The sequence below is a fragment of the Sciurus carolinensis genome, chromosome 1 (genome assembly GCF_902686445.1).
Source record: "Sciurus carolinensis chromosome 1, mSciCar1.2, whole genome shotgun sequence".
Classification (NCBI taxonomy): domain Eukaryota; kingdom Metazoa; phylum Chordata; class Mammalia; order Rodentia; family Sciuridae; genus Sciurus; species Sciurus carolinensis.
This window is the reverse complement of record NC_062213.1, coordinates 94,437,957-94,455,440: the sequence shown is the minus strand read 5'-3', so window position 1 is coordinate 94,455,440 and position 17,484 is coordinate 94,437,957. Positions and strand designations below refer to the sequence as shown.

The 17,484-nt window shown below is 35.0% G+C and overlaps 1 protein-coding gene across 4 annotated transcripts in view; it reads right to left on the bottom strand.

Moving 5' to 3' along the window:
* The window catches only part of Ash1l (ASH1 like histone lysine methyltransferase), a 199,000-nt gene that overhangs the window by 138,811 nt on the left and 42,705 nt on the right, over positions 1-17,484 (bottom strand). For all 4 annotated transcript variants that reach the window (XM_047567330.1, XM_047567337.1, XM_047567313.1 and 1 more), the window contains exon 3: positions 570-5,133. In XM_047567330.1, coding sequence (XP_047423286.1) covers positions 570-5,133 — 4,564 coding nt within the window. The remainder of the gene's footprint in view (positions 1-569; positions 5,134-17,484) is intronic.

Sequence of the window (17,484 nt, the reverse complement as noted above, 5' to 3'; positions counted from 1 at the left end):
AATGACATTTCTAGAGGTTATGATTATATTATCTAGATCTATTTCATGCCTTTTATATCCAATGGAAGCTGTTTTTAAACCCCTGTAAATACTGGGTTAAATTTTACAAACCTGCAAATATTTGGGTCTTGGATTTTGAGATATGTAATACAAGGTTAATAACACATTCTTCCTATAACATAGAAGTACTTATAATTGCTTGATTAGTATACACTGAAAATCCTACACTCTATTAACAGGTAATCTGTCAACTATTTCTTCACAAATGATACTGTGTACAGTCTTTTTGCTGTACACAAAATTATTTATTTTTCCTGGTTTCCAAGTTGTGTAAAAAAAATTTTTTTTACAATAATACCTCAGCTCAAAATCCAAAATTAATGAAAAGACATTTCTTATCTTACTTCTTTCATCTAAGAAACATGAAAACTTTGAAAAAATTTCAAAACACATTTATAAAAACATAATTTAAAAAAGATTTAAAAGTTCAATTACGTGTTATCAGGCAGTCACTGGGGGAAAAATTTATTACTGAAACAAAAATAAAGACAACAAAATAACCCTCTTACCTGTCAAGGTCTGTATAGCCCTTTCACTGGAAGGCAGTGGCTCCTTTCTGTGAGGTCGATTTAATGAAGTGTCCTGTGCAGAAAAGAGTCCAGGACTGTCAGTTAATTTCTTCCGGCCACTGGAGTTAGGGTTTGAAACTCTGCAGCTGCCTATTGCACTTGTGAAAAGGTTCGTATGTTCATCACTGCTGGCTGGCTCAGAGTTGGGAGTGAACCCTCCAAGGGATAAACTTGGAGAACTTTCTGAACAGTCAATTTGTAAAGGTGTCTGCAATCCTAAGGCTAAAGGACTAGCCTCAGAAGGCTCTCGGTGGACCCACTGTTCTTCTCTGTTCATTAAGCTCTTTGAAGGAGAGAGATGAGGGCAGGACATGTGACACCGATGCTTTTCCTTATGCTTATATCGATCTCCAACAGTATCCTTTCCAAATCGATAGCGTTTCAAAGATTCCAGGACAGATCTGGAAGAGCCAGTGTCCATGGAAACCTGGGGTTGTTCCGAAGAACGGTGTTCTCTATGTTTGTGACGGTGCCTGTGTTTGTGCTCAACCATCCAACCATAGGCCATCTCAGGAGGTACACTGGGGTAGGTACTCATGGAAAGGAGAGGAGTTCTGCTGGTTGTAAGAAAGGCCTCCTGTCTAAGTAGTTTATGTTTTTTCTTATGGTATTTAGTGGGATTGAGAAGTAAATGACCAGCATGCATATAGGAAGGAGGTGGAAGTGGAGTGGTAAAAGAAGGAGACGGAGGAGGTGGATAAAGTGTGGGAGGATACCTTCCATAGTAACCTAATCCTATGGGAGCAGCCGTAAGGGGTGAAGGAGAATAAGGCATGCCATAAGAGGGATAGAATCCAGTACTAGAAAGAGGAAAACTAAGGCTGTGCATAAATGGCATTTCAGCCATTGCCTCCCTCATCTTAGGGGGTCTCCCTCTTTTCTTTTTTAAGTCAGGTTTTCGAATGTAGTGCAAAGGATCTAGGGGAAATGAAGGATGTGTATAGAAACTATTAAAGTTGATTCGAAAAATAGTTGGCAAAAGATCTCGGGGGATAAAATGATGACTTCGATGGGTGATCCGAATTTCACTTAGACGACTTATTAGTTCCTCCAGCTCTGCAATGAAGTCTGGATCCTGTCTATTTCGGAGTTGGGGATATTTCTTTTTCCGTTTTCGTTTCTGCCTTTTCATCTTGTCATAGCTGAGATAATCATGACCCCTGCGCTTACATTTGTGTTTATGTTTTTCTTTAAGACTGCTAAGGACTGTAGAGGTTTCAGGGGGAATCAGAGAAACGTGCTCAAAAGAATGCCTTCTCTTTTTTTGTCCACAAAATTTCTCTGCCCTGTCGGATGTGCTGTTATTATCTGTTCCAATTCCACTATCACTGGGAATGGTCTCATCACTATGAGACTCACTAATTGGGGAAGGAGTAGCTTCTTTCAGAGATGTAAGTTCACTCAAGTGTGAAGGAGAATTTGGCAACAAAGTAGGAGGAGATAACCGCCTCCTCCCCTTTGAAGCCTTTTTCATTGCAAGAGTTTGAATCATATTGCCCTGTCTAGAGTGCAAATGCAAATATGGCACGGAACTGGGTTCAACAAATCCTGCATCACTACTAACAGGGCTCTGACCTCCACTAGTTCCAGAAGACTGAGAGCAAATAGGTGATGGAAGAATCTCAGAACTACTAGCAGATGAAGGCAGTAAAGGGGGAAGGATCTGTCCTAATGCTGACCCAGCTGCCTGCTGAGCTGTTTGCTCAAGGACAGCAAGGCTGGTAGGACTACCAGAAAGAATGCCATTTAAGACAGTTTTTGGTTTGCGACCCCTTCTCTTTCCTATGTAAATGGTTCCTTTCTTGCTGACATTTATTTGTTGGCCCAATTTAGAGCCAAATGTGGCAGCAAGGCTTGATACTGTATTATGTAGTTTGGATTGCACTTTCCCTTTATTACTTGATTCTACAGAACTTGAAAGAATCTGATTCAACAGCTTCTTTCTCTTTAAAGTCTTCATTTTATTTATTTTGCGGATAATTGTCTTCATTAATTGTCCATTGTTTCTTTTGGTAATTTTTTTATCTGGTTCCATCTCAAGGTCACTCATACTACAGACACTTGGCCTATGACTGTCATCAAGGTCATCTGGATCCTGAAGTTGATCCTCACTCTCAAAGAAATCACTGCTACTTCTATGGTTTTCACTTTCAGATTCTAACTTGCTTGGACTTTCTGTAGCAACAAATGGAGCCACTGATAGTACAGGTGGCTTCATTTTGACTGGTGACCTCAATTGCCTCTTAGGCCTGCCTCTTTTTTTAGGAAAAGGAGATACAGAGAGACTTTGTTTGAAGGAAGGAATTTCAATTTCAGGCTGTAAAATTGGGGGTTCTTGTTCTTCTTTAGATTGTAAAGAAAAAACTTTAGAGGCAGGGATTTTTAAAGTCCTTTTAGGTGGACCTTCTAGTTGAGGCATCTCCTTAGATTTAGGTCTTCCTCTTTTGGGCTTATAAATATCAGATAAAAGGTCACTAGAGACACACATACTGGAGGACAGTTTGTGAGTAGCAAAGGACTTATGAGATGGTTTATCACTATCAGTTAAGAGAGCAAGAGATGGAGTTGTGGATTTGCTCAACTTTGGCAATCGGCGTTTAAGGAAGTCATGATCTACAAATGAAGATGATCCAATGTTTTTCATAAACTTGGCCGGCTCAGAATTACTATTTGATAGTGAGCTACATGAAACATTTTTAAAAAGCTCTGATCGTTCTAATTCTAGCCCTTTTGGTGACCGGCACGTGCTTCTTGCCACCACTTTAGTCCACCGAGGTTTTCTTCCTTTTCTTTTTTTTAATGGTTTGGACTGCAAACTAGTGCTTAGGCTTTCAGCAACTTGGCAGTGTTTGTCTGATGCAGATACTGCACCAAGTTTTAGAAAAGGTTTGTTACTAAATAAACTAGTGAAGTTAACAACTGAAGGAGTAATTGTGTGAATACTGGATTCAGAAGTCAAACTTGGCTTTTTTCCCAAGGAAGAGCTTATTCTTGGAATATCTATATGTGTAGTTTTTGAATCATTTAGCTCTTTATCAATCCCTTTAGACTCAATACTTATGCTATGACCCATTGACCTATGACCAACATTCAAGTGGGTACTTTCAGAAGTAAACTGTTTTTTTCCAACAGATTCAGAAATTTCTTCCATTAGTTCTGTGGTAGGACTTAAAAGTAACGGATTAGGAGCCAACTGTGAAGAATTTTCAGGGGGACTTCTGGTTAAAGGATTAATAGATACAGTAGGTGATGGGGAAGGAAGATTGCTTTCTCCGACTGCACTAAAAGGGGATTTAGCTGTAGATGCATCAGAAGCACCTCCCATTTGAAAGTCTGGAGAAGTGCAATATACGGGAGGTTGCTTTTCATGCTTTGAGGTTTCAAAAGATCCCCTTTCACTGGATGAGAAACTGTCTTGCTGAATGCATGTTCCTTCATTAAACATTTCTTTCTCCAAATTAATGATTTCTTTTCGGACTGAGAACTTTTCCAATATGCTTTCTTTACTCTGCCGTATAACATTCTTTTCAAAAGTTTTGCTGGTGGCACTGTCCTTCAGGGATTCGGAAAGTTCTTGACTTTCATGATTACTGATGTTTGTACTGCAAGAAGCCTTAAGTGGTTCCTGAGTGGGGAGCAGTGCTTCGGCTTTAAGGTTTATGGCATCTTTACTGACCAATCCTGCCATAGGACAACTCACTAATTTTTTACCAATGTCCTTATTAACCAATCCCATTGCAGAACTTGCTACAATCTTCTTTGCACAGTCCTTGGCAACTAGGCCAACAGTAGAACCTAATTTCTTTCCCAAGTCTTTATTAACTAGTCCAACCACAGTGCCAAGTCCTAACTTCTTGCCAGACTCCTTATTCACTAAACCTGGAACAATACCAATTCCGAGCTTCTTTCCTGAATCCTTGCTCAGCAATCCTACTGTAGTGATAGTCCCTGGCTTTTTGCCTAAATCTTTATTAATGAATACTGCCGTAGTGCCAGCTCCCAATTTTTTCACAGAGTCTTTACTGACCAATCCTACTGCTGCATTAAACACTGGCTTTTTTCCGGGATCTTTTGTTACCAATCCAACTGCCGTGCTGATAGCTGGTTTTTTAATTAAGTCCTTATGAATTATTCCAGCTACAGAGCCTATGCCAGCTTTCCTGATCAAATCCTTGCTAACCAATCCTGTTGCTGTGCCAGTTCCTAACTTCTTCGGTTTTGTCTTGGAAGACTTGGAAGGAGGACAAGTAGCAATGAGCTGGGCCAACTTTTCTGTTACACTAGTTCCTCCGTTAAGTAAAGCTCTGTCCTTTAATTCAGGATCACGGCTACCAATAAGAGTAGATGGTGTTCCATTAATGTAATCTGCCATTTCTGAGTGTACTGGAGAAAGCTTCTTAGACAAAGGATTGTTTTCTTCCTGTGAATGAAGATGGATACTTTCTTCAGACTGACATTCAATGGCTGCAACATCACTTGTTTTCTTGTACAATTTTGAAGGGTCCTAAAATTTGAACAAGGAAAAGGTTTCAGACAGTAAACCTTAAACTACTTCAATTTAGCACTATAATTCAACAAACTGTCACATATCAGCTAATATAGATAATAGAGCTTTAAAAAAAACTGTGCTAATGCTAATATCATAATATATTATCTGCTTCTATATCAGAGGCTATAGCCCAGATGTTATGTTTGTTGACCTTGGATCATATAAATCTGTATATCACACAATCTTTAGAAATATCTATATGATATTCTTCCACACAGTTTTAAACAGCAAATTAGTAGTTTCTACTTTCATCTAACTTTTGATTGACTACACATTAAGCATATGACTGTACAGTTTTTGAAAAGAAATATTTTTAGCTAAAGTCCTCTTACAAAATAATAGTTCACTGACTACCACCTCTGTTGACTTCAATGACTCCAAAACAAAATGGGGCAATCCTGACCTACTTCTACTCCTTTAACTCATTCTCAATTATAGTCCTGAAAAGCAATTCTCTCAATGTGAAAGTACCAGAAAAAATGACTTCACAATTCTGATTTCCTTTAGAATATGTTTTTAGATAAAATCTTAAAGGAGAAACCATTTATTCTAAGTAAGTTACTGTATACAGCAATCTACTTTATGAGTCCTCACTATATACTTTACACATGAATTCACTACTTCACACAATAGTCTATTTTACTTTGGGACAACCAATAAATAGTTCTTTCTAAATATAAAATACTCATGAAAAACCTGAAGAAAAGTAAAGATATGCAGTGTTTGTGGCCAAGAAGACAAAGAAAACAAGTTCACCTAAGCAAATTTGGTACCAAGCATTGAATGCAGGGGTGCTTAACCATTGAGTTATATTCCAATTGAGTCACATTTTTATTTATTTTGAGACAGGGTCTTGCTAAGTTGCTTAGGGCCCTAGATGTTGGGATTATAGGTTTATGACACTGGGTGCCTGGCTACATATTTTGTTTTTTTCTGTGCTGGGAATCACACCCATGGTCTTTATGCTAAGTAAGGCCTCTACCATTAATCTACATCCACAGTCCAAAACTTATAGGGAAAAAGATACCAAATTTGTAAATACTGAAAATAATGGAAACAAACTCATCAAACTATAACACAAATTAATCACATAATACAGAAAATTATTATTTTTTATTACTTTAAAGCATGATATTTAAATTACATCCTGAGGGGTGTGGTTATAGGTCAGTGGTAAGAGTACTTGCCTAGCATTTATAAAGCATTGTGTTTAATCTTCAGCACTGCATAAAAATAAATAAAGGTATATATAAAAAATGGCTAGCCAAGAATTGAAAATTTTGGGGGCTGGCATGTAGGTTGGTTGGTTAAGTGTTTGCTTAGTGCACAAGACCCTGAGTTTGATCCCTAGCACTGGGGTTGGCGGAGGTGGGGGGTGTTCCCTCAGAGTAAAGATAAAGTGAAATACACTTTCCTATTTTTCTGCAACTTTCACAACTCAATTTCTCAAATAACAAAGTACGCCTAATAATTATTCTTCTTCCCAAAAGCTTTTCAAATATTTGAATTCAATCAAAATATTTATTATTTTGCCTGTTATACTTCTTTCTAGTCCATTTCTTATTAGCATTATGTCACTTTATAATATTCCTCTTTCCATGTGGCACCTATATTGAAGCACAATATACTCAATATTTGATTGACGCAAAATAAAGTATCTCTTCTTTTCAATTGGACTTTAACATCTGGCCAAGAGGAAGCTTGGTTTTTTGGGCAACCTTATATTCATACTCATTGTGTGTGTGTATGTGTGTGTTTAAAGAGAGACGGTTCTTGCTATGTGCCCAGGCTGGTCTCTATCTCCTGGACTCAAGTAATATTCTCCAGTCTGAGCCTCCTGAGTAACTGGGACTACCAGTATGCACCACGGTGCTTGGATTCCCCTAACATGTATTAATAGGAAATTCTTAAAAACCTCTTCCACTAGCTTCCCATTCTATCAAATAAAGAATCCCTTTCTTCCCTATTAACTTTTTAAGTATTAAAAGACTTCATTGTTTTAAATATGAAAGTATTTTTATATTCCAAAATTATGGCACTTTCAAGTTACCCTTAACTGTTTAAACAAACTATGAGTACATGCATTAACATGAATAAAACTTACAAGCAATACTGAAGTGAAAGAAGCCAGAACACTACAGTGTATATGATATAACTCCATTAATCTGAAGTTCACAAATACACCTAAGAATTTATGATAGTAAAAGTCAAGCCAGGTGTGATAGCATATGCCTATAAAACCAGCTACTTGGTAACTTGAGAGGGGAGGATCACCTGCCTGAGCAACATAGCAAGACCCTGATTCAATAAAAAAGAAAAACTCCTTGGGATGCCGCTCAGTGACTCAATGAAAAAGAACAAGTGCTAGGGATGTAGCTCAGTGGTTGGCGATACTTGGGTTAGAACCGGTGTGTGGTGGGGGTGGCAAAAAAAGAAAAAGTCAAGAAAATGATTACCTTTAACATGGTCGAGAGAGGCCATAGTGGGTGCAACTAATGTTCTATTTCTTAAATTGAATGCTGGTTGTGAGTAGAAACTAGTGAGTTGTCATTCTTTGGATTTGCACACTTTTCTATGTAAAGGTTATACTTCAATATTAAAACATTAAAATTTTTATTTTGTCTAAAAGAAATATAGAAATATCCCTTAACCAGATAAAAACTGTGCTCAAATTTGGTTTTTTGCTTCTGCCACAAATAAATTATCTCAGATAAATTAATATCAGCCTTAAGAGTTGAGTACATTGTTAACTCAGTGGTATAGTAGCATGTTGGAGGTCCTGGGTTAAATTCCCAGTGGAGGGCCAGGCTCAGTGGCACACGCCTGTAATCCCAGGGGCTCGTGAGGCTGAGACAAGAAGATGAATTACATACCCCAAATGATATGCATATACACTCTCCTATAAAAAAGGGGGGGGGCCAAATGTTGTGGTAGAAATAGTTCTGTATCTTACTTGTGGTGGTCACATAAATCTGTATGTGACAAACAGCAGAGCAGATGTAAACCTGGCAAAATTTGAATAAGGTCTGTGGATTGTATCAGTGTATATTTTCTAATTTTGTTGTTCTACAGTTAGTTAAGATTTTACCATTAAGGGAAGCTGAGTGAAGTATACATGGAACCTCTCTGCTACTTTTGCAATTTCCTGTGAATCTGTAATGTTTCAATATAGTTTAAAGAGAAGGAAAAAAAGGGCAAGGGGGGGGCAATATAATACAACAAAGATACAGTTATGTGCAAATAAACAGATTATAAATCAAATGTTCTCATAATAGTCCATTAATCCATAATCAACCGCCTACTGGGAACTTACTTTGTTCTTTTTTGCTTCAATAAATAGTATGATGACATCCAACCACATATATCTTTGCATACATGTCCAATTACTTCCTTCACGATTAATTAATTAATTTATTTATTTATTGGTACTAGGTCTGAGTTTGCACAGCTCTTTTAACTTTTTTCCTTTGTTTGTGTGTGTGTGTGTGTGTGTGTGTGATGTGTGTGATGCTAGGGATTGAACCCAGGGCCTTGTGCTTGACAGGCAAGACTCTACAAACTGAGCTATATCCCCAGTCCCACAGTTCTTCTAATTTTTTTAAGACAGCGTCTGGCTAATTGTTTAAGACAAATTTGTAAAGGTGAAATTGCTGGGCTGAAGGGATACACATGTATCAGCTATACATTCTGGACAGTTACATACAATAAAGATCTTTATTTCCATTATCAGGTTTCACAACTGACAGAAACACTATTTTGCATGTCTATTTAAATTTCATCGTTTCATGATTTTGCTGACTATCTGCATTTCTTCAGCAGTAAAATGGCTGTTCAAGGTCTTGAACCACATTATTTTTCTAAATTGAAATTTTAAAATTTGAGCTTGGAAGAGTCTTTAATATTTTAGAAATGGTTTTCTATTGGTAGTCAAGGGGTGACTGGTTTCTGAAAGCCCACTGAAAATACCAAAATCCTCAGGTGCTCAAGTCTGTTACATAAAATGATATTTGCGTATAACCTATTCATTTTCTTACATCCTTTAAATCATCTGTTAGGTACAAAACCTAACAACATAAATTATATATAAATAGTAATTACACAGTATTGCTTAGGGAATAATGACAAGAAAAAAAGTCTGTTCATGTTGAGTATAGGTGCAACCATAGGAGGCCTAACTACACAGTACACACATGAGAAACAAGGTAAACAATTCTCAAACAAGGATGGAGAGAGGTGGAGGATCTATAAAATGGTAGGAGGCTTTCCCAGGTAATATATAAACATATCACTTCATCTGAATTCACTATAGCACAGTATACAGCAAATCCAGGACTTTCCTGGATCTGTATGTGTGCATGGGTGTGTGGGGGGGGGTATTTTCAATCTGTGGTTGGTTGAACCCACAGAACCCAAGGGTAATAGTCCTTAGTTTCTTGAGTGTTACAATACTTTTACCAATTTATCAAGTTAACTGTCTTTCATCTCCTGGTATTGTTCGTGAAGAAGTTAACATATTTTATGTATTCAAATACTTAGGAAGAACAGTTATTAACAATCTCACAGTAGTGTCTGCCATTTAATCCTCATACCCACCATGATGCAATTACTATACTTATTCTCATTTAATAAGTAGAAAATTTAGGTATTAGCTAACATTCTATGTTATTTGGTGAATTTTTCAAACCAAGTCTGATTTCATAACTAATTTTATAAACATTAAATTAAATAAAATAGTTCATTTAGATTTTTATTTTTATCCTTATGCTTAGAAAGATCATGTCCTTTTAAAGGTGACTACCTCTACTATATTTTCAATTATTACTTTTATGGTTTTTCTTGCTTTGTTCCTTAATATATCTATCTACCTTGATTTTTAAAAAATATAATACTTAGGGAGTTTGTAACAGCTTATTCCCCAAAAGGTTTGCCAAATATTCTAATGGTATTTTCATTACTTATTTCATGTACTTATTACATACTTTTCTTATATTTGTGTCTTTCTCTGAGCGCTTTTGTTGTGTTTTATTATTCCTGAGTCACTATTACAATATATTGTCTCTACAACTTTATGTTTTAACACTTGAAAAAAATTTTCTTTTTGTATTTTTATAGATATTCCCTATTTGAATTACAAAAACATTACTGAGTTATAACTCATAAACTACAAAATTCACCTATTTAAACGAAACAATTTAGAAATTCTTATTGTACTCACAGTATTATGCAAATATCATCACTAATTTGAGATTTTTATCTGCCTCCCAATATATTTTTGCATATGTATACTTCTAGTTTTACCTGATTTCTGACTTAAGTGCCCCACATTTGGGAATGGAATCAAGCTCCTCTCACATGCTAGGCAACTGCTCTATCACTGAACTACATCCCTATCCCTCTGATTGAAGTTTTAAAAGATTGAAAATTACTTTAATATTATATGCTAACATAGTTTTTAAAAAAAGGACAACATTAGCTTGGGTAACAAGTCAACAAGGTAAATAATCTAATAAGGCTTTCAGGTAAGTATCACTGGATATTCACCATCTTATCTATACAAATCCTAAACATCTGCTGTTAAATTTATTCCTAAATATTTCAAAGATTCTGCTATCACTTTTACTAATAAACTGCTTTCTGTCATCTTTTCTAATTTTAAAATGGTTGTAACCAAGACACTATTTGTTTTACTTTGTAATCTTGAATTCTTACTTCAACGTTAATTCATTTTTATTAATTGTCTATTCCTTAAATGCTGAGAACAGATATAGAAAAACGAACCAACCAAAAGTCCTGTCCTCCATGGAGTTTGCTTTCTAATTCACAAGAGTAAACATGTAACATATTCAGTGCATCAAATGATAAAATATGCTATGCAGAAAATTAGAGCATGGAAGGAGGAAAGAAACGAGGATTTCATATTTTACAATGTGAAAATAAGTTGTCAAGAAATTTTGTTTGTTTGTTTGTTTTTTGGAACTGGGGATTGAACTCAGGGGCACGTGACCACTGAGCCACATCCCCAGCCTTATTTTCTATTTTATATAGAGTCTGGTCTCACTGAATTGCTTAGCACCTTGCCATTGCTGAGGTTGGCTTTGTTTTGACTAAGAACTCAGATTACATATGTGTAAGTACACAAAGGAAGTAAAAGGGCAATCAATGTAGTTATCTGAAAAAAGAATAATATCAAAAAGAGGCCCTGAGGCAGGAGCGTATCTGATTTGTTCAAAGAACTACAAAGAATCCAGGATTGCTGGAGTTGAGAAAGCAAGGGAAGGGTACTGCTGCAGGGAGTAGGGGGACCGACTATTTTTTAGTCCAGAAGAGGTGAAATTATTGGAAGATTTTATGCAGAATAGGTATGTGACCTGATCATTTATTCAACAAATATTTACTGGATGCATACTCACTGTTGTAGATTTTGTCAAGGAACAATAAACACAAAACTCCCTGTTCTCACAGAGCTTATAAAACAGGAGGAAAGACAATAAAGAAAAATTTAAAGAACACTATTTGTTAGAAGGCAGTAACTGCTGCAAGGCATAGTGGCACACACTTGGAATCCCAGCTAATTGAGAGGCAGAGGCATGAGGATCTCAAGTTCAAAGGCAGTCTCTGACCACATCTTAGCAAAACCCTGCCTCAAAATACAAAACAAAAAGGGGCTGAGGATGTGGCTCAGTGGTAGAGTACCAATGGGTTCAAACCCTGGTATTGTAAAAATTTTAAATATTAAAAAAATTAAAAAGGTGGTAAGTGCTAGGAAAGGGTTTGCAAAATTATGTAGGTGATTGGGTTTGCAATTCAAGTATCTATCTATGGAAGAATACAAAAATATAATGTGGAGGTGAGGAAGGAAGATCAAAGTGCTGGGGAGTGATACTGGTCAAATTATATTGTGATATTGTGTGCATGTATGAATATGTAACAACAAATTCCATCATTATGTACAACTATGATATACCAATAAAAAATGTGGGAAGAGAAAAAAATTAATGTGTATAAATACAATGTACTATTATTCAACCATAAAGGAAGGAAATTCTGATAAACACTACAACATGGATAACCTTTGGAGACAGGCTAAGTGAGACTGTCAGGACAGTCACGAAAGGATAAATACTGTCTGCTTCTACTTACATATGAGAAAACTACAGCAATAAAATTCATAAGAGTCAGAAAATGGAAAAGTGGTTGTTGAGAGCACCTGTGAGCACAGAAAGGGGAGTCCTTTTTATTTTTATTTTTTATTTTTTTTTGGTGGTGCTGGGGATCGAACCCAGGGCCTTGTGCTTGCAAGGCAAGCACTCTACCAACTGAGCTATCTCCCCAGTCCCGGGGAGTCCTTTGTAAAGGGATACAGAATTTCAGTTGGGGAAGATGAAAGGTCTAGGTGATGGATGGTGGTGGTGATGATACAAAATGCCAATTACTTACAGCTACTAAACTACATAATTAGAAATACTTAGAAAGGCAAATTTTATGTTTATTTAGCACAATAAAAAATTCAGGGGCTGGGGTTGTGGTTCAGCGACAGAGTACTTGCCTAGTAAGTGTGAGGCACTGGGTTCAATTCTCATCACCACATATAAAATAAAGGTCCATCAACAACTAATAAACATGTTTTAAAAAAAGATTTTTAAAAAATTCACAGGTAAGCTTTGGAAGAATTAATGTATTCACGATGGTATCTTATTCAAAAACATTTGAGATTTTCCTGTTTGTTCAAGTTTTAGTAGTGTTAGAAACATTCTTTATAATAAGTCCTTAAGACTTAGCTAAGTTTAATCCTAGTTATTTCTTTTATAAAGAATTCTTTCTTCCATTTTAATTTCCAGTTATTTGTATACATATAAAGGTTAGTGATTTAGCATTTATTATTCTATTAATCAGTTCATTAAATTTTTTGACTGATTCCCTTGGGGTACAAAAAATATAAGAGTACAATTTACAAATAACAATTACTTTTAGTTTATATCTAGCATCTCTAATTTTATTAACATAGTACCTCAGTAACATTAAATACATGGTGACAATAAACATTCTCTTCTTCATCTAGATGTTTAATAAGAATGCTACTGGTCTCATCATTAAGCATTATACATACATACATGTGTGTAGTACATGTGAAAACACAGACACTCATTTGTATTTTTAACATACATGAAATACTAAGGTATAATCAACTTCTTTACTTTTCTAACTATTAGTATAATTAACTATAGTAATATACTTCATAATATATATAAACATTATATTCCTTTGGACTTCTGGGGGAGGGAGACAATTCATAATAATACACAGCATTTAAAAAACAACATATTATTTGAGGTAGATTCACTTGTAGTTATAGACAATCCCCAGTGAAGCAAAGGAAAGAAAACCAATGACTATAGATCCATTAGGCTCTTCACCAAGTCCATTCCTAAGGATGACACCTTGCAAAACAATGTAGGACAAAATCATAAGATATTAGTACTGATAATATTCACTCATCTTATTCAAGTAAATCTATTCCATATCTTGCCAAATTAGGTTAGGGTATGCTTAAGTCTTTTTGCTAAGACAGGCAAATGACTTTCCTTTAACATTTAAATATTTAATAGTTACAAGGGCTAATATGTAACTTTAGTGAGCCAGGCGCAAGTAACTTAGTGAGACCCTGTCTCTATACAAAATAAGGCTGGCGACGTGGTTCAGTGGTTGAGTGCCCCTGAGTTCAATCTCCAGTACCCAAAAAAACGAATAAAGTGAAGTAACCAATAGAATCTACAGAATGTTCAGTATAAAAGATCAAATTTTATCAGTAATAATTACAGATATTCATTTTTAAACAGTGTTGTAATTAACTAGCAGTGCTAATATACTTCTAAATAATTCAAGTATACAAAAAGGGCTTACTCAAGTAAGATTATTTTTTAGTTTCCATTTTTGGTTTTATCTTTGTAGGGTTATAGGATTAATATTAAGCTTTCTTATCCTCTGAAAACATTTAGGTAACTTTGCAGTTACCTATGTCTTGAAGTTTTTGCAGAATTAAAGTTACTCAGACCAGAGATTTTGGGCAACAGTCTTTTGTGAGACTTCTCTATTACACTTATGATGACTAGGCAGTTAAATATTTTCTATGGTTTCTAAACTCATATTTAGTAAATATTCTTTTAAAAAATCAGTTTCACCCAGGCTTTTATATTTATCTGCACATAAATTTCTCACAACTTTCTTTTCAATTCTGTTTCTGGAGTTATTTTAGCACCACTTATTGTATATATTCTTAGTTTCCCTCATTTTTCTTAATTTATGGATTACACTTACTAAATAAAATTATATGTTCATTTCTCCATAAAGAACCAGTATTTGGATAGTTGGTTTCGTTTTCTAGTTCACTTGTACCTTCGATTTTTCAAAGTCTCCTTTTCACAGGATTATTTTGCTTTTTATTAATTTCTAGTTTAACTGCAGTGTGCTCAGAGATTATTCGTTTTTATCTATAATAATAAGTTCAAATTTTATAACCATCTGTTAAAAACTGAACAATAACTAATAACACCACTACCGCAAAATTAATATACTGAAGTCTTCACCCCCAATGAGACTTACTCCCTCCCACTTTTCTTGTAGGATATTAATTCATGTTTCAGTGCCTTGAGATGTCTCATTTTGTTTTCTATGATCTCATACTGTTGCTTCATCCTTTGTATTTACAGAGGTGACTGCTTTTATAATTCACAGCAAAACATGGAAAGAACATACATGCTACATCTGCAATTTATTCTGCAAAATGTCAGTTTGGGAAGTTCTGTTATGAACTGACAAGTATTTTCTCTCGACACTTTGAAGATAAGTTTTTTATTTCCTAACTTTTCTTTAGTTTGTTAAAAAGTCTCATATTATTTTAGTGCCATTCTTTTGTCTAATTCTCACGTGAATGCTTTTAAGTTTTTGCTTTTCTCTTTGACATCCTAAAAATGTATTAATATGTATCACAGTGTAGATAAGTTTTGTCAAGTCTTCTCAGAACCTGTCCTCCCTGAATCATCAGTTCTGGAAAATTATTTTTTATGAATTACAGGAATACTGTTTAAAATATTATATCTCCTCAATTCTCCCTGATTCAGGATTCTAGTAAGTATACATTAGACCTCCTTTTACTATCCTTTAACTTCTCCTATTCTTATTTTAAAATTTTTTGTACTTGTAGATGGATAAAATGTCTTTATTATCTTTATGTGGTGCTAAGGATTGAACCCAGTGCCGCACACATGCTTAGGCCAAGTGCTCTGCCACTGAGCTACAGCCCCATCCCTTCTCTTATTTTTTTTTACCATATTTGACATCCCTAGCTCTGCTGCATTTCAAGCAATTTTCTTAATGCTTTTTTCCAGTTCAATTTTCTCTTCACAGCTGTTCTAAACTGGATGGATTAGTAACTGAGGTTTTAAATATCAATGCATGTATTATTAATCAAGGAAATTATAGTTTTCATTTCTAGAATATATTTGTCTTCTTTTGAGAATCTACCTGGTCAGGCTTAGGAATGTGGCTCAGTGGTTAAGTGCCCCGGGGTTCAATCCTCAGTACCCCCTGCCAAAACAAATGAACAAAAAATAAAAAAATCTACCTGCTAATTTTTTTTTTTTAAATTGGTTTACTGTTATCTGGTTTATTATTCCTTCAAGTTTTTTTTTTAATAATTTCAAATAAAATTACTGTATTTTATCCAACAATTATGTTATATGAAGTTCTTAGAGTTTAATCCCGCTTAGTTGTATGTGCTGTTACTGCTTATGATAAATCCCTTTTTTGTCTGTTCCTTTTTAATTCTGAATTCACCTCAGGATATACTTTATGAGATGATAAAGCCTGAAGATTCCTAATTCCAACTCCTCACCTTGTATGGGCTTGAAATGAAATGTAGGTAAATTTTTAATTCATAAGTGAATGGAGTGATTTTTAAGAAAGATAACAAAAATATACAAAGACTGATAAACAACTTTAAAAAGTAACAAGCAAGTGTGAATACTGCAACACAAACATTAGCAAAGATGTGAACAGAGAATCCCATCAGAAATTTTAAATAGCAGAAGAATGAGAAAAAAAATGTTCAAATTCACGAGGTTGCAAAAGAAACATAACTTCAAGAATAGGATTTCAGAGATTACCATACGATTATTATTATGTGACTGCCAAGAAGTGCAGAATAATTAAGAAAAAAACAAATGAGAGTTCTATAAACAGATTTTAAAGGATAACTTACAGAGAGATCCAAAAGAATAAGTTATAAAAATATTTTCAAATAGTTATTTTACAAAATCACATTATGAATTCATTCTTAAAAGCAGATATTTAACAAAAGGTTAGCTGTCAGTTTCAGGCAAGTCAAACAACGAAATCCTCCTTCTACATGCCATTTCTGGTACCATAAAATTTGTGAAAAATAAACTTGAAAGAATAGTTTACTACCAATTACAATATGATTACCATGGCCAGCAAGAGAAATTTGTAATGGGCATCCTGTACTGAAAAAAGTTGAGGTATAAGCTGGGTACAGTGGCACATGCCTATAATTCCAGTGGCTCAGGAGGCTGAGGCAGGAAGATTGTGAGTTCAAAGTCAGGTTCAGCAAAATCGAGGTGCTAAGCAACTCAGTGAGACCCTGTCTCTAAATAAAATACAAATAGGGGGTTGGGGATGTGGCTCAGCGGTCAAGCGTCCCCGAGTTCAATTCCAGGTAATCACCCTACTCCCTGTAAAAGTTGAGGTACATATACCACTATAAAAGTGAAATTCTAAAATAGCAATGATTATGAAAGCTATTTCATGTTCTAAAACTATAACAAACAGTTAAAGAAACAGAATGACAATACAAATATTAAGAGTACATTATCTTTTGTATTTCTGTGGTAGCAGTGTCCTTTTGTACCTGTGATTTTATTGAAATCATCTTTTTTTTAGCCTAGCCAAAAGTCTGACAATTTTATCTTTCCAAAAAATCCAACTCCTTGTTTTGTTGATTTTTTAGTTGTTTTTCTAGTCTCTTTTTCATTTGTTTCTGTTCTGATCTTTAAAGGAACAGAACAGTCCAAAAATGAATCCATGTATTTACAGCCAACCAATTTTTAACAAAGGCGCCAACAAGGGGGTAAGGACTATGACTTCAATAAATGATACTGAAAGAACAGGACATCACCGTAGAATCCATTCTCACACTATATACAAAAATAAATTCAAAAAGAGGATTATAGGCACAAATGTAAGATTCAAACTATAAAAAATACAGAAGAAAGTATCAGAAAAAGCTCCATG